This window comes from Acyrthosiphon pisum, chromosome A2 (assembly GCF_005508785.2).
Source record: "Acyrthosiphon pisum isolate AL4f chromosome A2, pea_aphid_22Mar2018_4r6ur, whole genome shotgun sequence".
NCBI classification, from domain to species: Eukaryota; Metazoa; Arthropoda; class Insecta; order Hemiptera; family Aphididae; genus Acyrthosiphon; species Acyrthosiphon pisum.
In genome coordinates, this window is record NC_042495.1 from 34,261,123 (window position 1) to 34,284,548 (window position 23,426).

Below are 23,426 nucleotides of genomic sequence, written 5' to 3' on the forward strand. Positions count from 1 at the left end.
ATTTATAAATAAATTATAATAACAATATTGAAGTTAAAAATTGTTTTATTGTTAATAATACAAAACGAATTATAGGTTAACTTAAATTTTTACTTTCGTGGTTAACGATAAGTTATAATAAATAATAGTAACTAATAAGTTACGGCAGTTGCGCGGCAATTGATAACAACAAAGTGCTTGTGATACTAGAAGAAAACGCAGTAAAAGCATTTAATGTTTTTGTCCTAGCGGTAAATGCAGTAACTACAGTGTACATACTGCTTATAATTGTAGGAATTGTTAATTACTGCGTTTTAGTCTAGGAAAGGTATGATTATTGTAAACATACTGTAGTTGCGACATTTGCAGATTGAGTTTTAAGCCACTAGATGTCGTATATTCTGTATTAAACCTTAATAAAACTATACTCAGAATAATCTCATTAATAATATAACATCAAAACCTCATTTTTGACATTTTTGTAGTTACTGCTTTTCCCAGTAGGAGGGCAGTATTATAGTTGTATAATACAAGCATACCTATATAAAAATCGTTAAACGCCGATACATCATTATAAATTTCCACATGTAAAAAGTTTTTCAATAATGTGGATCAAAGGATAATATAAAAGAGCGATTATATGCACATGAACGCAATTCCGCCTACATGTGCTGCCAAAAATTCACTGCTCGACTGCGATTCGAGTGCACTATAAGGTATACCCATTATTGCATAATATTATTACTGGAAATTCGCGTACGTATACTGGCGCGAGTATACGTATTGTATATCACTATGGTACCTACATTATGTTCACGTTTCCGTCTTCTGTATTTCCAAACAACAATCGAATTTCGGAAGAATGGACGGCTGAACCGATGTCATTCGACCTATTGTAGAAAAATACAATTTTTTTTTAAAACGAATCACGTTTGAAAACGTTCTATAAATAAAATGTTATGATATTATAATCTACGTATACGAAGAGGGCACCGGGGAGAGTGTGGTGTATTAAGGGCGTGCAACAGCAGTGAGCAGAACCCAACTTAGGGTCAGCTATGGCGCAACATCTGGATTTCAATAGATACATATTATATTATACACATAATGTACGGTGATCGATATACATAATTGGTTTTTATTTTTGTTTTCGTCCAAAACATAAATAACAATAATATGGTTTTTTTGACAGTAGGTAGTAGGTATCTACTGTCCCATAGTATAATATAAATATTTAATGGGTATATTATGGACTATGGTGTTAAAATAACAAGATTAAAAATATTTTTTAATTTTAAAATCTAACTGGATAGGTAGGTATTAAAAAAAAATCTTGATGCGGAAGAAAAATTGCTGAAATCTGTATTGCTGCTATATAGTTTCTAGGTGAGAAAATTGTCAGTTATTTTTTTTTAGATTTCTTCCAATTTCCTTAAAAATTATTACTGTTTGTCCATATTTATAATCTATAAGATGATTTGTGAAGATTATCAGGTTTTTTTGACTTACAAAAATGTATTAAAAAATAATAAGCATTGCATCGTTGTGAAACCATAATATATAATAAATACTTAATTACTATAATATATTTCCCGTAGCTCACTTCATAATCGAATAGGCACATAAGGTTCTATAACAATTTATTTATATTTGTGAATTCTTTTTACGGTGGTTGATTGGTATAATATTATATTTGTGAATTTTTATTGATGATAGCAGATGAGTATACTATTATATTAATACATTTTTTTTATTAATTTTCCATTTTGAGACTCCCCCACCAAACTAAAAAAAAGGGCGCAACTATTATTATAAAGACTCAAGTCCGTGGATATTTATCTTTGTGATGCAGACCAAGAGAGGATGGAAAATTAAATAATTATGGTTTTTTAGTTTTTCGCCATTGTATGTTTATAAATAAAAAAATTAATACATAATATAGACAATAAATATACATAGGATCACGTGGGACATTATAAGACTGGGACAAAAATACATTGGTCAACAAACGGGGCCGTGGACATCCCTTTTTCCCCATTTGCAATCGGTTAAAACAATATACACCAAGTAAACATTTCCGGCTGACCGGACAGAACTAACAAGCTCTAAGTGTGTGCAATCTTATAATTTATATATATATTATTATGTACACAATACGTCTGCGGCCATTATGCACTGTAAATAGCGAACTGTGTTTGATTGTGCGTACGTGCGCGTGTGTGTACAAGGATACTTTTTGCGTTTTATATATTCCCCGCGTAGTCATATAATAATATAGGGTACCTCCAAATATAATATCATATATAAACAGTCCACGTACTACAATCGATTTTGATATAATATTATTGTTTGATAGTAAAATAAATAAACAATAAAAAAAAACCTTATTTTAGATAGAAATAATAGAATACGTAAAATCGTAACCACATCGTAAAATAGCATAAAATAACGACGCGAAGATTTGACCGTAAACGAATTCGTTTATGTTATTATTATTCATCAAATCCCTTTATTTATTATTTTTATATGAATATCATTTTATTAAATAAATATTTTTGAGTAAACTAATAAGTGATACATAATTAAATATTACTATTACTATTATTATTATATAGGTATCTGTTGTGGGCTTCGATTGATTGAAAGCAAAATAATACACATGTAATGGTACCGTTATTATAAATGTAAAATGTCCGAGAAAATATTCTTAATTTAATTATATTATAATTCTTAACTGTAGGACAGGATTAAGATTACTCTAGGTGAGGGCACATCTTGTCTTTAGGAATATATAATATGTATAGTAACTAACAACTATAATTAAAATCGAAATCTTCTATAAGTACCAGCTTGATGATGATGGATCAAAATTATATGATAAATAATGGAATAGGTACTAGTTTAATCGTACTACAGATTTATTTATTCAATTATTTCTATTGCACAAAAAACGTGTAGAAAAACAGTCTATTAAAAAAAAAAATTTAACGCTCATCGATAAGCTTTGGATTCCAAAAGTCATATTATATTAAAGTATTATATTTAATTCGATTCAGATATTGAAGTACAAAAACACAAATAAGTAATAACTAATATTTTTTATGATATTTTTTATTTATTTTTTGATTGTTTGAATTGTGAATACCTATTTGACATGAAAATATTTTGACAATCCACGTTGACTTATCAGCGTAAATATTTGAATAAAAATGTGACTGTACCAGAAGAAATCAATGTAATTTTAAAGCGTACAACTTACTGGAATGTCTATATAAAAAAAAAAATGAAATTATTTCGTCTCCGTAGTCAAAGTTAACTTACGGGATTTGAAAATCACTCAATGGGGACGGCACGTCACGACGGAAGAAACGCACTCGCCATCATCATTCAATATATAACGGTTCGGTCCTGCCAGAACGAAGAACATGAAGACATTGGATTGATGACTATCAGATACGAGCTGATTATATGGGTGAGTCACTGTTGTCCACACGCTTACCCACGCGTAAAACCCACCACAACACCTGCCAATCCGATCCGACACCAAAATAGACGTAAATTATATTATCAAAACAATTAAAGAAAAGTCGGCAAAAAAAAAGGTGGTCAAGTGGATGTCTCTCTGCTATACAGTGTGTCATTACTCATTATACAAGAGGGTCACTATATAATGGATGGTATTAAATTTGTATTCAGTGATATTATAATATCATTGTATACGAAAAAATTATTCTGAGCGGTAACGGTTTGTTAGTGTGGATGTTTCATATTATATTTATATTGTTATTACTTATTATCAATACGGTAGCTGGTAAGTTGAATCAATATAATACAATTACAATAAAATAACTAAAATCAGTATTCTTGGTTATTTAATATGTAATTTTCTCCAAAATTTAATATAAAATAACTATAAAAAAAAACTGTGTTTTATATTTTTGGTTACAGAATAACCTACTTGCATGGAACCTTGTTTAAGTTTTCAATCCTTAGCTATAAAAGTTGAACATTTTTAAATATTTTTAACCATGGTTTTGTGCACAAAGTAATTTTAAAATTTAAAATTTGATAAATGTTGTCAAAAATTTGTACTTTAAATGATAAAAAAAAATTTTTAATATTTTTCAACTGATATTAAATCAATATACCAGGAGCCTTGTATTAAACTTTGACGCTTTTTGGCTCAATAAACAAAATTATATTGATATTTTCCCTGTGCTTTCGAAAACTATTATGAATTTTTATTTTTCGACCTCCCAAAGTACCAACTATATTCACTTCCCTGCCAGAAAAGATATTGTCGAAGAAAATCTAAGCATTTTTACTGTCCTGAAAGGTGATGATAGACACAAAAAAATTTTTAAAAAAAACACATCATTGTAAAATCAATAAAACCATCGTTCCGCTCAGAATTTAAAAAATAAAATTAAAAAGTTATTTTTTTTCTAATTAAAAATAGTCAATTTCAAGCCAATTATACTTGGGATAATGATTAATTATTTTCTGATCGTATACGCGGAAGTGTAGAACGGACCAGTGACAGAGTAATAAAAAAAAACCAGGAAATTCGTCCTTATAGTCTTTACAGACTAGGTCACTATGTAATATGAGTGATTGAATAATAATTAGACTAAAATAAAAATTCAATGAATATTCTTTGGTTACTTATTACGTAATTTTGAATTACAAATAAAATGGCTTTTTTTCAAAAATTGGTTTGCAGAATATTACTATTTTCCCTAATTTTCTATTTTTATTTCCCAAATAATTTTGAAAAAAATCAATGGGAATTCATTACAATGAACCCTCAAAGTACCAATAAGAAACTTCCTTCAAAGTTGAAGATTAAAGCATTTTTACTGCTCCAAAACACGATGACAGACTAAAAAAAAAAAATAACAGACATCATTGTAATACCAATACATGTGTATCCCTCAGCTCTGAATCTAAAATACGATTATCTACTATACAGAAGTCATAATCTATAAAAAAAAATATATATATATGTATAAATTATAAATAGTTTATATGTCTGACATTTTCGTAGTTGAGTGTGGTTTATAAGAGTAGTTTAATACCTAGTAACCTACCTATATAATACAAATCCACAAATGATGTAGTCATTATAGTATAATTAGAATATAGTTTTTAAAATTTGTTGGTTTAATACATAATTGCAAATTTGCATACGAGTTCATTGTTATTGAGGTTTAGTGACTAGTATTTTATTTTGTTTTACCTATTAAAGTGCAAATTAATTTTATGGAAACTATTATGTGATGGGATGAATCCACCCTCAATTAACTGCAGTGAATTAATAATACCTAATTTTAGCACTTCCTAATGTCTGTCCCTTTGTATGCCTATATATATACATTTTACAGACACAAAACACACACATACAAGTACAATATATAATATAATATATGCCAAACTATAACCTCACCTTTGTAGTTTGTCCAAATACACACAACAATATATATCCACGAAAATTAATTACTCTATTATTATAGGATTGACCCGGCAAAATTCGGAACTGTAAATTACACTGGACCCTTTTGAACATCGAAACGCATTTCACAATATAGCAATAAATTGCTTAAACCTATTTCCTTTTTATCTACACGGGTATAACCTATAATATAATGACACTAGCATTAGCATCTGTTTCATCCAAATTTGTGTAAGTAATATTATAATTAATACACTCAGTATTATAACGATAATATCGTTTATAGTAATATTTAAATCTGTTCGAAAAACCGTATTTTAATGCTAACGTACAAAGTCATGTCCTAAAATGATTTATCGGCCGGATTTACAAAACTTATACGATGGATTGAACTGTTTTAATTCTGAACTGTCACCTTTTTGTTTGTGTATGTTTTATAGTATAAAAATTACTATATTGTTGTGTACCTATATATCATATAGGTATTTATTTATTATGGACAATTTAGGAATTTTATAAAATTCTCAGAAACTAATCACAATGCCCGATCAATTTAGATTTTAGGCAATATGAAAATGATAATTTCAAAACCACAACATATTTTCCTAGAATGCCCAGGAAAAGTTGACAGGTTAGGTTGCCAGCAGACTTGACAGTTGATGATGTTATTTCGTTCAACAGTTAAACTACAAAAAAGTGTATTAAATGAAGGACGGACATTCGTCACACGTTTCAACGTTTGGCAGTATATATTATAATAATTTCCTAGAAATTATCCAATTTGAATGGACAAAGATAATATTATTATGATTGCTGAAGTTGTAAGACTATATGTAAAAGTAACGCGCATAAGGGTAGTTACAAAACCATTAAGCTACTTACTAAGTACTACTCGTAGCGCCATAATAGTAATTTAATAAAAAATAAAAAACTGACTATTTGTTAATTCGTGTACCTAATTTATTTAATACAATTTAATATTTTAAACTCGTTCCTCATTAAAAAAAAAAACATTATACTTAATACTTTTAATTTGTTTTATTTATTGAAACTAAATATTAACAGATAGGTTATAACATTTTTTTTTAATTTTAAAACTTTATCTATTTTTATTTTTTACCACCTCTATTTGATAATTTTGAAAAATGTTCGGATAATTGTGACTATGCTAGATTATCCTACTTATTAGTTATTTTCCACAATATATATTATATTATGATATTATGTATTTTGTACATATCTTTGTACATGTTAGGCACTTGTATATACAAAAGTTATTTTTTTTCTAAATATTTTCGTTTTAAATAGTAGCTGGTATCCAATCCAATCCAAGGTGAATTAAATTGTATTGGCATACAGCGTAGATACGGCCTATCACAATTATCCATCACTTGTAACCTAGCCTTAAATTATTATATAATATAGGTACATATATTACATATTAAGGCATTTGATCATCGTTATCAGGTATCGCGTTGTCATTTACACTGATTTTTCCAAGATTTTAATGAAGTCTACTATTTCTCTCTTTTGAATGTTTTGGAGTCATCTAGTTTATATTGGCGAGCCACTTATATCTTGGTTTTGTTTTTACCTTTCGCAATGAGAAATAACTGGGTCAAAATGCATGGTGTCAAGTCAACATTACGTGAGGTACTCTCTTAAGTTCCTCATGGATGAAATTTCTCCTCTCTTCTTATTGGTATATTGTGTCAACATTTGGTATTACATCAATGAAAGTTAGAGTTTAATTTTTGATAATGATACCTATATGAAATATTGTTTTCAGTATTTACCTCCATAATATTATATGATGTCCGAAATGATCTTAACTCGCTAGTTTTTTAGGCTATTGAATTTGGCTCATCTTGAACATTGAATAATTCAGCACTACGTCGTATTATTTAACTAAATCTACAATAACATTGCCTTTTCTTATCAACAACACTATTTTTCAATCAGCATTCGACTATAATATTGTTCATTTGTGCTTTGTTTATAGTTATATCTTGTGTCCTTGATTTCATATACATTTAATTTTTTATAAAGCTCTCAAAATGCTAGGCATTATCAGAAAAAGGTCTGCTAAGTTTTGTTTCACTTCTTGAATTAAGACACTGCACCTACTGTTCATTAGTTCACTGTGTATTAGAATTTAGATCAATAATAGGTATGGGAACCATATACTGCTGATGATATTAGTTAAAAGAAAGAGTAATACCTATGTAAGTTTTTCAGACTTCTTTATTTATATCCTCCCTTGATATAGAATATTCTGATAACGATTATAATCTTGACTTTAGTTTTTAAATCCTCCTTTCCAAACTCAGGGCTTAGGCTAACTTTAGATTTCTACAGAACCTAATAATGGTAATATGGCTTCATACATTTTAATGTTCCATCGTATTCGACTCGAATCGCTGTTTTTTTTTTTTGCTCTTAGTTCAATATTAAATATGCTGGTTTCGTTCCACTAATAAATTGTAGGTACTATTATTTTCTGTTTGAGTCTTACATTTTTTTTCTCTATAGTATTGAACTATTATTAAATATTTTGTATTATTATTACGAATTTTACATTGTGTTTAATATTTTTTTTGTTATTCTATGCATACTTGGGTTTTATCCCATTATATAAATATAATTGTTTTCTTAGCCTATAGGTTGAATTTAAGTTAAATATAATAATTACAATGAAAAGTGGATTTGATGAGAACAAAAGTTTTAATTGCAAGATAAAAACACATTTAAATAAACGGATTTCGTTTAATCCTAGGAAAAATCATGCCAACAACGGTATTATATATTTTTTATTTAGCGTAAAATGTATTATTTTACACATAAGTATATAAAAAATGAATTCCAATTTAAAATGTAATCAAAATATAGGTACATGGTATTATACGTTATTATACGTGTGTATTATTTGTATTGTTTTATTTTATATTCCAGTGATTTTGAAAACCAGTTGTTAATAAAAAATTAAGGTTTAATCAAAAATTAAAATATGATTTATTGTTCTGTTATGCCTACTTACTATTATTAATCAACGAGGAATTGTATACATTAACTATCCTAATTAAAATTAAAATATATTAAAAAATTAACTTAACTTACCTATTCATTAGATGTTGGTATAAAATCAATAATCCATATATTATAAATATTACTAAAAATATATAGAGATTACAAACAATTATATTTTCTAAAGTGTTTAAACATAATTTAACATACTATAGGTATTGCAATGTTATATATTATTATTTTATATTAATCATCTATATTTCAAATAAACTCATTATACTTTATAACAAAGTAGTTTGTTGAGACTCAAAAAACCTATTATTTTATAATTAAGATTTAAGATATAGTAGTAGTATTATCATTTATCATAATACATCAAATTTTGAATTGATAAATAGGTTTTATGATATGATCATTGACTATCTTATGAGTGTAATATTGGTAGTGAATTTATTTCAATGGATTTTTATATACTTAACAATTTAATTAAATAAATAGGTGACGAGCGACCGCATAAATTCAACAATATAATGGATTCATAAAAATTTAGCTAACGGATACTCAACAAGGACTGTTTATTTTTAAGCACCAAACTCATAAGTATAAATATATAGATTATCACAAAAAAAAGAACTAAAAATAATCAAAGTTTAATGACTTGCCTCGTTATAATGGCTGTTATAGAGTACTTTCTAAGCTCCGTTTAACCCTCATATTTAACAATAATCCGTACAAGCTAAGCTATTTATTATAATGGTTGTCGAGAGATCATTTTGGAAAATAAATACGTAAATGTTGTTCTAAAAAGTTGAATATTATGATATTTTGTACGGAATAATGATTACGACATATTATGATTGCGCAATATGATTCTCAAACGATACAAACACTATTAAAACTATACAGCAAGCGATCGTTATATTGTTCAACACGAAGTCCACACTACATCGTCAGTTGCCACAAAGTAATTTATTTATTTATATTTAATACTAGCTGAATAACCATGAAGTCGTCCGACAAAAATGATTGAATATAAAATATGGTCTACAGGTATTCATACTTTAATTATGACCTATTGGTGTACCCTGGTTTTAGTATACCCCACTTAGTGAACAAATTTTACATCCACCTGTGGATTGGATACAGTTAGCACTTGATGTATTTTCGAACGTGGCTTACTACTCTCCAACTTTCCTGATATCACTAACAGCAAAATCTGTCATTTATGACGCACTTTTACAGATGCTAATTGGGAAAGATGTATTCATTCAAACTGTTTAAGCCTAGAAAAGGTAGTAAAAAAATGTAATATTCATAAAAACTGTTCCTCCGCGGTTGTTATGACTGATCGTGGACTCAATATAGTGTCAGGCATTCAAACCGCTTTAGTCTCACTCATTTTTTCAAGCATTGGCGTCATCGGATGAAAACAAAATAGTTTAAAAAAAAAAGGAGGAAGTCTGCAATATTCATAACCTTGCCAAAACAAAATTGAATCGTAAAAATCTTTGTTTCTCTTATAAATATTCTATGCACCAACATTTTATTGTCAGGCGATAATAAAAAATGAATTCTGATTTCGACTAAACTTTTAGATACTAAGCAAAGTGATAAAATATTACAATAATGGTACAAAATATTGTACATTTTCATATTTTTTAGATTTTTAGCTTTCTGTATGAACAACTCATAAGATACCTTGTCTACAAATTTCAAACACAATTAATAAAATACATTTTTTTATGAATTTTCAATTTGTCCCTATATAATTTTTAAATTTCGATGTAAGCTTATGTAGGATCTTGTAAAATACTAATAATTTAAATTATAGCAGATGTTTCAATTTTATGTTTTCAAGTACACATAAATAACTTAAAATTAGTCTTAATATTAGTCTTAATCTTTTTAATCCCTAAGTATAAACTATCGATATGATTTCCTACCAGAAACCCCTCTCAAATTAGATGATTGACGTATTTTTTTTGCACCAAAAGGAGCTGGGGACAGACAAAAAAAAATTAAAAACATTATCGGTGTAATACATTCATCGCTCTTCTCAGAATTTAAAAGTAAGCTAAAATTAACACTGACCAAGCCTTACAGGAAGAAACCCGGAACATAAATAATCCATGTTTGGTAATAAAACGAAGGCAAGTAATAGGAAGGTACTCGTCTGCGGGAAAAGTCGATGATACAAAACGGCACGCACTGTGCAGTGCCAGCTGTTCTGGTAAACTAAAAACATGATAATATTACGTGTATTTACTCAAACGTTGAATTTAAAAACATTGTCAGTACCAATTCTATAGATACTCGTTATATTATATAATATTATAGACACTCATTATACTAAATATAATTATCTCGTGTTAAAACGATCTGTCGTATCAATATAATTTTACTCACCAGTGAAGGTGTAGAGCGGTGTGAACGGCACGGCCAGCCCACAGAGCATGATGTCAGACACGGCCAGGTTGACGATGAATATGTTGGTGACGGTGCGCATGTGCTTGTTGGCCCACACTACGTACACGACGAGCACGTTGCCGAACACGCCCAGCGTGAATATGAGCAGATAGACGAACGAGAAAGCGGACTGGAAAACGTAGTCCTCGACGTATTCTCGCTCGATGGCCTCGCTGTAGTTTGTGGTGTTCGTGTCGTTAGACCCAGGCCCGGCCGGTATGTATATGGGCGGAAACACGTTGGGTGCCACGTTTTGCAGTGCCTCGAACCCGCCGCCACCGCCGCCACTGCCGTTGGCCATCTCAGCCGTCAGCCGACCGTTATTCGCCCGTTTCACGTCTCTCCGTGCGGATTTTAATGCGATGGAAAATGTACAACGATATTCTTTTTTCCGAGTCTCTCCCTCCTCTCGATTCTATGCTCCGTCGTACCCGACACCGAGGGTTTTTCCTCTACCGACGATTTTTCCGTCAGCCGAACCTTTTCACCCGTTTCGTTTCTGTCCGTGCGGATTCCAATGCGATGGCCAATATAATGATATTCTTTTTTCCGAATCTCTCCCTCCCCTCGAATCTATGCTCGGCGATCCGTCGAACCCGACACCGCGGTTTTTTCCCCTACTGCCGATTTTTCCGGGCGTTTCTTCTACGCGCCATTCGCCACCGTATCGTCAATCATTCCGAAGACGAGTCCGTCTCATGTCTCCGGCCGGACTATCTGTCATCCTGCAAACAATATAATTACGACATTATTTCTTTCTCTCTCTCTATACGTCTATATATATGTAGTATTTGGAGAATTCAGTGGACAACATAATCTTTTATAATAAAACGAGAGACATTAATTTAGAGCGCAAAAAAGCTACTTTTACCACTTGACAATACAGAAAAACGCAAGTATATTATCGTACAGTCAGTCGCGTAGTTAACGTCCCGATAAATGTTTCAGAACAATTTAACAATATATTTGTTATTATTTATTATTTTACGACTTCTTTTCCCACACTTACACAATGGTCGAACGTAGCTGAATTATTCACTAGTCAATCAGCCTTAAGTGATACTTAAATTTAATTATTAATATAATTTATTTATTAACGTGTCATAACGTGAAAAGACCAAAATCACGTTAATAATCAATACCCCCGTCGCCCAATCCGAGCTCCTCATATGAGGGCCCCACCCCCCTCTGCCTTTACATCTTGAAATTTAAAAATCTGGAGTTTAAAATTTTTGAAAATTAAATATGTGGAAGATACAAAACTTTTATAAACAATAGAGTGTTTTAAGTATTGAATTATTATTATAATGATTAATAATTATTTACTTTTTGGTTGCCATGGCAATTATAATAGAATGCGGAAGATAAAATATACAAACCTATTTTTAATAGATGGGATTATAATATTATAATAATTTACTTTCTATAAAACATTGAAATATATAGTAGTTTTTCAACGGACTGACATATGAGTAATTTCACTCGAGTAACTTTAGTAAATGTTTTCAGTTCATTGAAAGCACCTAACCTACAGGTGGTTATATCTTATATAGAAACAATTATACTCGATGTATGGTTGCCTTAAATACTTTAGACGGGTCTCCTACATGGTTATTGTTTCTATGACACACGACAGACGCCCCACTTCATCCATACACGGACTTTCGATATTATCATATATATTTTTTTTCAACAATAACTTTTATCAAAGTTGTAAGGAAAATAATAAGAATAAAATCTCGAATCCACTCCTTGTTATATTTTATCATGTTGTACACACACAAACACAATACGTGAATATCTATATACTATACCACATAATCATCACGTGACAAAACTTATGGTATACAACTCCCAATATACGAACACATCGGTCGTATTTTATTGTAACACATAATAGCTATACACGCAGCCCAAGAAATAATAAGTAAGTAAAAACGACATTTTTATATATGAACTCATACAATAATCTGTAGAACAATGCATACAATGTGATGGCAAAACATGTTTCTATACTTAACTGAAATAAATAATATTTATTCAATTAAATTGTCTATCCTATAAATAATACTGTAATATTATACCTACTACCTATTCTACATTTCTGCATAACTTCTGCCTAAACACTAATATTTGCACAATACATTTATTGTTACTGTATAAATTACATATTTGATTACTTTTGGTGAAAATTTAACAGTACACAATGCATATATAGGAAAACATTCGGATGATCACAATCATGGTAGGTTGAATAATTGTGTACTCGTAAAGTAGAGTGTGACGTGAAGTTCACTTCAGAATTATGTCAATATTTGTTCAGTAAGAATAGCTTTTGTTCGTTTATTTGTAATATTAGGCTGTCTGCATTCCAAATTATAGGATAAACATTGCATGAAGTATACATATATTTTGATGCCTATTTATCAGTTTTGGATATAATATGTGTATTAATATATTGGTGTTTAAATAAGAGGTAAGAATGTTTATTAAGGTTTTGAAACATTCATGGGATGATATGACAATTTAAAAAATAATTTAGATCTAAGTTGGTAGAAGAAGTGATGTTGGAGTGGGCTGAAATTGGATTTGAAGTGTTTAATTATTTGTGTTATCATAGCTCATAACTTATAAATATCTAAATTAACAGAGATATAATACAAGTCACTATAATAGATGTATTATATACATTTAAATTCAATGATAAATCATTGAATACGAAAAATGATTCTCAAGGGGAGACAGTCGATATATTTATGTTATTTTATATTTATAAATTTTTAATGCTATTATAGCAATTTATTTTACTAATTCTGTTTAAGTAGGCGATAACATAAAATGAATATAAATATTTTGAAAATGTCATTGCGAGTAAAATTATAATAATATAGGTACGTGAAAAGTGTAAGTCCTCACGAATATATATTTTGAAATCCAACGGAGTAACTATAATCGTGATTGTATAAGTTATATACAATTTTGTCAGCATTTGAACTTAAAATGTGTATTTAAAAAAGGTTGATAATACAAATATTTAGATTATATATATAGGTTTCAGTAAAAACTACTAATGAGTAGTCTCGTATTATATTTCCAGCCTTAGTTATAAATATTGAATAATATACAAAATAATTTGAAAATGTTTATGATTTAAATTAATTTTGTCAAAATTATGACAATTACTGTTGTTTATAAACAAAATTAAGCCTACCTGTGCATTTTAAATATTTTTAAATTTCTAATAAAAAAAAAATCTTAAATTTAATTTCATATTAATAAATGTATTGAATATTAAAAATAATAATTTAATAATAACGGAATTTTATACTTGATATTATAAATTATAATAAGGCCTAAACTCTAGATAATGGTAATATTAATATAGGGAGTAAGTATATACATTACCTATAGTCCCTATAGGTAATGTATATATATGCGTATATGCATAATGCATATTGCATTCTATCATAATAGATTAAATCTTTTACTCATTTATTTATTCCTAGCTCATAGATTAAAAAAATCATAAAATTAGTTTATACAATTTAATTTAATTATAGATATAAATTCTAACCATATTTGTTTTAGTTAGAAAATATGCAATTTTAGTTCGTATAACTTCTAATATCATAATATGTATACCTACTCGTATTAGTATGAGAGTATTAGTATATAGTACGTAGTATAGGTACCTATTTATTATAATACATTACCTAAACGGTTCCTGCTGTCACAAACACTCGTGCGTTTCGCAGTGTATTTATATAAATAGGCAACGTAAAATATTTCCTCAGCAAAAATGCCCGGTAAATAAAAACGTGCGTGGAAAAACATTTGTAAAGTTTAACCACGACGGACCGCCATCAACGGTTCTCTAGAGGTCGAGATAACTATGTACCTTTATCCAGGAGAGTTTCTAATATAAAAGACGTAATAAATATTATTGTTACGGCTGTAGTACGCGCCGTTATATATTATATATTTATAGACACACACGCTTATTGTAGCGAATAAGTCATCTAGCCGGTTGGTTTTCCTAAAGAATTTCTAATTTCTGGATTCTTGGTGCACTGCAAATATTTTCTAACCATTATATATGTATATATAAATTTATACCTATATACGAATATAATACGACGCGTATACTGTGGACAGACCTCCAATAGACTATTATATTTATTAACAAATAAAACATTTTATATATGGCTATATAGTATATATTATATTGTATACAATTAACTTTTACACATAAATTAGACAATCTGACTTTTTGCGTAATAAACCTTAGCTGATCTGAGAAGAAGCAGCATTCCGTTACAAGTTCCTATGTGAACCTCGATTTTTTAATAATAAACATCTACACGTAAACACTATACAATTTACATACATTTACTGGGCTCATATCTCTACTAATATTGTTACACCTACTCTATATTATTACTCCGTCTATCCGTTTGTTTCTATAATATCATAGACACGCATTTTCAGGTTTTAAATATGAGCATTTTACCCCAAAACGCGACTCAATTTTTCTGATGTCATAACACGTTTGGGCACTATAATCTATAGTAAATATATTTGTGGATATTTATGTACATAAAGTATAAAGCTTTTTTATATACACATTTCGATTTTAAAAAAAGTGTCGATATTTCAATAGAAGAATTATTTCCAACCATACAAATGATTGCATGTCAATTTAATTTGAGTCAATGATGGTACGTACCGTAAAATACAGTCAAAAAATAATTTACTTAATTAAAATAAACAATACAGAAATAAGGCTATATGGCTAAAAAAATGTTCGTTCCAGCTTTCATACCACCTGAGCACGTTAATGAGAATTTTGTTGACTCATAAACAATACGCATACTGATTATACTTTAGAGAATTATATTAACGGAGAATACAATTTTCCACAAAATATTTACGCGCAAAAGCTCTAACAAATAACGCTAGGACAACCAACCAATGGACCTGAAAAATTGAATAAACATTATAATGCACAATCTTATCATCCACACCCGAACATACACTTTGACATTTTGATTAATATTCAGACAGAAACTGAAAAATAGTGTTAAAGAAAGTCAATTAAATAACATTAAGTATTAGTAGGTTGTATGTACTTAATACCAAATACATAAACGATACCTATAGAATGCTTATGAAAAGAGAAGTAATACGAATCGATATCAAGCTAATAAAATTTGACTTCACATTTTTTTAACATATTTTAAATGTGTTTTAGTTATTTTAAGTATTATTAGTACTTACCTATTAAAATATATAATATTATATGCTTCTTAACAAAAGGTTAAGTCTTTATTTTAATACGTAGTGTTAACTACCTACATTATAAAATATTGTGTAGGTACCTATAGTTTTCAATCCAATATATAACACACTCATGATAGCTTTTGATTGAAAATATACTATTTTATCACGAGTTTCGGAGTGTGTATATATTTGATGGACTCAGGATAGTAAATTGGATGTGGTCAGCGGAAACGTTTGCGTAAGAAGTTAACCTAACCTATCGGGAGCCATTTGAGGTTGTTTCTGTACAGTCGTCTTTAAATCGTTTCTAACGTACTTTATTCCGTTTTATTTTTTTTTTTCTTACCAGCGAATAGTTTCCATTTATATATGTTGTAGTTGTTACTTCTTATACTTATATATAATATATATACTGTGGTAGTATGATAAAAAAAGTACTACGCTCCCACCAGCAAGTTGCAGCCGGATGAAACAGCTTCGTCAGGTTTTCCGAATCGACGCGGGAATTCAATTAAAAAAAATATCGACGTTTTCGATCGTCAACAACCGTCGTGTAAATAAAATACGCGTTTTTTTTATCTCGGTAATTTAGCACAACGCTGCACAGCAAAAGCGAACACCGTTGTTTCAACTATATATACCAATTATTTGCTCATCAATTGTTTACTAATACATTTTTAACTATAATTGTTTGTACCTATACATTATACATGTATATATAAAATACTAATCATTATAATATTATATATATAAAATATAATTAAACGATAAAACAAAAACACGTTGTTCTAAGGGATTTTTTTTTGTTTTCAAAATCATCAAATGGTTTAAAAAATATAATATTTGTACTTTGACCTTACGTCCAACTAGGAAATCCAGTGGGTGCGATAATATATTATTATAACAAATTGTGGTTGCCCCAATAACCGAATTTATGAGCAGATTTATAAAAATGTGGAATGAAACTGATGATGGTTTAATATTAGTGAATACTTTTTCGTGTAAAAACTCGATGGAGTAGCTCATTTATTATTATACCATAATAATTCGGAAGTACTTCCAATACCATAATATTAATATAGGTACTATGTGTGACTTGGTAGTTTTAATTCATAATATTATCATTGTATTAATTATATTTCTCAATTCTATTTTATATATTAAATTTTCACATTTTAAAAAATGGGCGAAGGAAGTTCTAGATATAATTACTATAAGATTTAGAATTTGCAATACAAAAATATCACATATAGTTGATTAGTTATCTAAAAAACGCCACAGGACGTAGCTATTGTGGAGTGCATATAATAATCAAACTAATTTTCATCGATATTTATGTTAGGAAAATAGAAAATTAAAGCTTCCTGAATCATTGACTGAACCTCTCAATCGGGACTCCTAACTTTATCTCTACTACCATCAAATTTGTGGTCACTGAAAATGTACACCACATAATAATAATATGACATATTCAATAATTAACTATATTATATTATGAACGGAATTTACTAATATTGCATGCATAATAAATTATATCATTTTACTGCTAATAATTATGGAAATGGCTTTGTAGCTTCATACCTTTGACGGCCAACGGTTTATTATTTATTAATACAATATATTATAGAAATATTTTTTTGCAGTTGACTATTTTGTACATGTTCTAGATTCGATACATGTTCAATACTATTTATGACATTATGAACGGATGATGTATTTCACTTACATGATGGATCATTTGGATTAATTATAGATGCATAAAGGAAGACCACGATTGGAATGTATACAACAAACAGCGAAATGATGCAATTCATACGAAGAAATTAAAAGGAAGCCAAGTGAAACAGAAGATTGGAGAATTGCTGCATACCAATCATATAATAGAAACATACAGAAGATTTGTATTATGGAATACAGCTAGGAGAATATTTATTTTCATGAATTGGGCCCAATATATTAGAAAATACAAGTAACCGAATAAATTTTTTAATTTCAAGAACAAACACTGATAATTTATTAAAGAAAAATGTAAAATAGTTAAGAAAATATAATTTAAAAATGTCTTATATTTTATTTAATATTTCCTGGTTCACGATAAAAGATTGAACCTATATCTATATAATTCAATCAATTAATGAAAAAAGGTACTTGGTTAGAATCCATTACTTTGAACTTTTTATAAAACGTTTTTTTTTTTTTTAATAGGTATCAAAAAAATATAAAAGTACTGTGTTTATCAAAGTCAATAGTTGTTTGACCGTAGATCCTCTAATTAAATTATAGTTTTTAATAACGTGCTCTTGATTATGACTACCTATAAGTACAATGACTAGACCCTTTTCACAAGAGAAATAATAGTTGTGTGTGTGTTACATTTTATTTGTTAGCTATAAAAGTAAAATATCTTAAAAAAAAAAAAAAACTGCACATAATTGCAAGCAACTATATATATTATGTTCTTTAATTTAAAAAAAATTAATTTTGATATTATTATAAGCTTTTTGATTGAAAGTGTTCAGTCTTTAAAGCATTAAGTCATACTAGTGTCAGTAAATATTTTTTATATTTTTTTAATATATTGAAAAAGTTGATTTAAACCATTTTAACAAGAATTTGTATTTTGAGGAAATGTTATTAACATACCGTATTTAACTAATTGTCGTTAATATAATATGAAAATTATGAACCAAGGTCTTTTTGAGTTAATCAATTGTATGTAAAATATACAATACATATTATGTATTATATATACCTATGTATACATTGACAATTGTATACCTACGTAGAAGTTTCAATGAACGACATCTTAGCTTTATATGTTTCCTCACGTCTGGTTGATTCCTCTCCCCGCCAGGTAAAACTATCCAGATAAAAAGAGCAGAAAAAAATCCCACGATTACAATTTGAGAAGTAAATCCATAATCTAAGTGTCACTGCAATATGCAAAAGCATTGGAAATATACGATCTTGGAAATAATTAAAGCGTAAATAAGATAGCTACTTAAACCGAGTTTTTGGCACGATCACATAGTTTGGCTACAGTACACCTATGGTACTGGTATATATATTTATATATATTCATACAAATATATAATACATTAAACCCTGCGCGAAAATCTCTGAAGACGCAGTGCTGTGTAATCATGGAGTGGGTTGCTGCCGATCGTTGAGAGACTTTGAGACGATTTTAAATTCTCGGAACCATTCCTTTTTGGCAACAAAATGAACCTGGTTATGGTACGTGTGTGTGTGTGTGTGTGTGTGTGTGTGTGTGCACTCAATTATATCATACATATTATATGGTATGACAGTACTAGTATATGTAGGTACGTTAGATTCTCTTCAAAGGGATCTCTTCCATCATCACACGGCCGTCGGATAAGTACACCTAATTAAAACACAGCAGCAGTACCGTATCATTTTATACGGCCCGATGATATTATTATATTAAAATACCAAACCCTCAGTTGTTTTTAATTAATTCAAATACAGCTGCTGCCGCCGCATGCAATTAGTATATACATTTATACAATTTATAAGAAGGTCCTTTATGTAAATTGTCGTCGCAATCCACTTATCTAGTGCCTGATTACAAATGATAAACTATATAAATTATAAAATTATTGTATTAACGTGAATAGACCATATTATATTATAAAGAAGACAGCAATATACCTACCTACCAATTGGTTTTTTAATAACATTTTAACGGACTCGCGGCGCGAGTAGGTATGGTGAGTTGCGTTGTAGTTTAAAATTTACCTACTTACTCATACCACATCAAATCATATTATATTATTATGGACCTACAGAATCATAGTCCTCGAGGTGATATTGTTATGAATAATATGAGCGATAACTGGATGTTTGGCTGTAAGTTTGTAAAAACAAATCATGACAGATAGACGGAGTTGTACTTTGTACGTCATAGAATAATTCCTGACGAAAAATAACGATTTCGTATTACCTAAATATAATGTAGGATTGTGGGTATTGCATACATTTAAAGCGATAAGAGCGACCATACTGTATCGTTACATTGGCTCTTTTTGATGACATATGCCGTCGAGGAATTGAGTGATGATAGAGAAAAAAAAACGTTGCCTTCTGTACAATAGCAGCAACTGCAATAATCTAATCTAATCGTTAAAATCAGACATGCAAGGAATCTATATCGTCATAACACAGAACACCATACAACAACAACTGTATAGTTATGTAGAAGTATAAATGTATAGTTATATATTTGGATCACAATCTGGGCAAAAATACGCAGTAGACAAATTTCCTTAAATTATTTTATAATAATACGGTGTGCTTGACATAAACCGTTTAATAATAATAGTGTTCAATCGCGTGATATTAAGGGAAAAGAGCATTATTAGTTATTAAACGTGGATACCGTGGCTATAGATAACTCGCATTCGGAAGTGACGAACCGTCACGCCGTTAAATCGTCAGAAATTCGGGTTCGGACCATTTGGTACTTACCGATGACAGGAAATGTATCATTGTTTAGACTTGTACTCGTGCTCTATACACTCATGAATAAGATGTGTAAAGATATGACGGGTGGTCTCAATTATATATTGTATTCCAAAACAAAATTCCGGTGCCGATGGTTATCATATGGAGTTAGGCTATGCAGTCTTGCCAAAAAATAAAATATAATATGAAGATCTTCAAACGCTGCTTTTCAGTATTTCTAACGGAGTGTATACGAATGTTGTGATGTATATATTATTATTAAAACGGACGTGACAAACATCACAAACACTGTCGGAAAAATGCACATATCCCGTGTCACCGTCGTCCGTGTTTACCGACGACTGTGACGATGAACATAAAATAGCTCCAGACGACACGTTTCCGTATGTACATAATAATATGTAATAATAATATATACTAGCTTGTTCGAGTATATAAATCGCGTGCATGCGTGGGCTATGGTGTCAGAAATATGAACAATGTTTGGGTTGGTTTTTTTTTTTTATTTTGGAAACCATCAAATATATAAACGCATTGGGACCGGAAGAGTTAAGAGGATTTCAACGGCTTTGTCGAAACGGTCGAGCGAGAACGGTCGAGGGTCGGCGCACACAATATACATATATATATGTACGATACGCACACATCGAGGATTTCTATGCGTAAATAATAATATGTACTTATATATATATAATAATAGTATATCGTAAAGTGTACAGATATATTTGCTTATTTTTTAACGCTCAGGCAAAACTTCATAGAGGTCTGCACTCTGCGCATAATTTCGTTCGTATATATAATATAATATACAGTAGGAAGGTACCAGCTATACATAGTGTTATACGTGCACCGCGTGGTCGAGAGAATATCCTACGCGTCCAATATTATATACATTTATAACGAAATAAAAGTTGAAAGTCCGGAACGGGGTGCTAGTCGTCACAGGCCGATGACTCAAGTATTTTGCTCCTTTGGCCAAGACTTTCAATGAGCCACAACGCTAACCGGAACGAAACGGAAATGAAAGTATAAAACGAGTGCACCCGACGATCGATATCATCGTCAGACCAGTGCTCGAATAGGGGGGGGTGCAAGGGGGGGGGTGCTTACCTCTTATTTTTTTTTTTTAATATTATAGCGTACCCCTTCTAATTTCCCCATGATTCAATAAGACATTTACATTTTCATGTCCCTTTCATTTTTTTGTCTGATTCAAGCACTGATTTTCACCGTCTCTCGCATATTGATCGAACATTATAATATAATATACATACCTATACCATATTATATTATGCACCTACATGATTATAATGTATTGTGTTATACGCGCGTTTGGACAAATATTTCGAGTTTTCCAAAAGTATGTTAGAAGAAATTTATAGAATTTACTCAAGTATCTGACAAATATTTTACACGCATATCAGGCATATACATTACGATTGATTCGTATGAAGTCTGCAGGCCGACAAGGGAAACGTGAAGAATGGAGCTGAAGCAATCATATTATATTGATGTAGGTAGTGGAAATGCGCACATTCTAGCATTGTAGTGATATATACATGCCTACTATAATTATGTATAGCAATACATGTGTAGTTAAAAATATTTTAACGAGGAAAGTGCACCATTTTATAACAATATTACATACATTTTAATAAATTATAAAATAGATTTTATTCTTTACGTGGACAGTGGTCGGTGATCTCAGTGTTTGGCTCATAAAACCACTGTCCTATTGTCAGTTACCCAAATATATATAATTATTAAAATTTAAACAATCTGTTCATTTATTTAGCACATTAAGTAATAGAACGCAAGAACGCTATTTATTATTTTTCGTCTAACGATCTGTTGACACGGAGTAGTCTTATTCTGGACCACGTTTATCTACAGTTATCTACGGTTATCAAGGTGTATATAACCTTGTTCTGGACTAGGTATAGCTAGTTTGGTCTACTGGTATGACAGCATTTTTAGAGGCACCATTTATAGGTTACTGCAATACCAATGAGTGGGTAAATTTCTTTATCGAGGCGTGTCGTCACAATCATAAAAGACAGACCGTCATCAGCTAGTTCAAACCAATATTTTAATAATTAACATTAATAAAAATGATTGAGCAAGTCACCTATTGATAACGCTTCCGTGACGCTCAAATACTTACACTGAGTATATGCCAAACAATATCATTATTTGAATTATAACTTAGGTGGAGATGATCAGTGTTGCGCTAATTATAGAGCGAGTTCAACGGTTATTATAGTATTTACCCGGCAATGAGAATTAATGATAAGCCATCAACATCAATTATGCCGTGGCGTAAATTGCAAGACATATTAAACATTAATACTACGATAAGGCGTGATAAAATGTTGATATTCACACGCACGCCTAAAGACACGACCGTAATGCGTAGCTTTTAAAGTCTGTATCCATAGTATACCTAACCAGCATGGTTACACATAACTATAGCTGATATTCCCTGATATAACCCTAAGTATTGCATATTTTGTTTGATCAATTATCAAGGCTGGGCATTAACGAGATAAAAAGTTGAGTTACTGAACTAAGTAACATAAATAGTTACTTGATGAATGTATTTTTAATGAGACTTTCAACTATATGAGTTAATATTGTTATTCTATTATAATATGCATTAGGTACTCTAGTATATAATATGTATTATATTTAGTATCAATGTAAACAAAAGTGACTATTATAATATATATCTAGGTAT

General features: G+C 29.8%; 1 protein-coding gene across 1 annotated transcript in view; it reads right to left on the reverse strand.

Annotated features, from left to right (window-relative positions):
- Window positions 1-23,426, reverse strand: part of LOC100164456 (prolactin-releasing peptide receptor) — a 184,074-nt gene that overhangs the window by 131,844 nt on the left and 28,804 nt on the right. Inside the window, exon 2 of the mRNA XM_029489088.1 lies at window positions 10,862-11,646. Within this exon, the coding sequence (XP_029344948.1) occupies window positions 10,862-11,222 (361 nt within the window). The 5' untranslated portion in view covers window positions 11,223-11,646. The remainder of the gene's footprint in view (window positions 1-10,861; window positions 11,647-23,426) is intronic.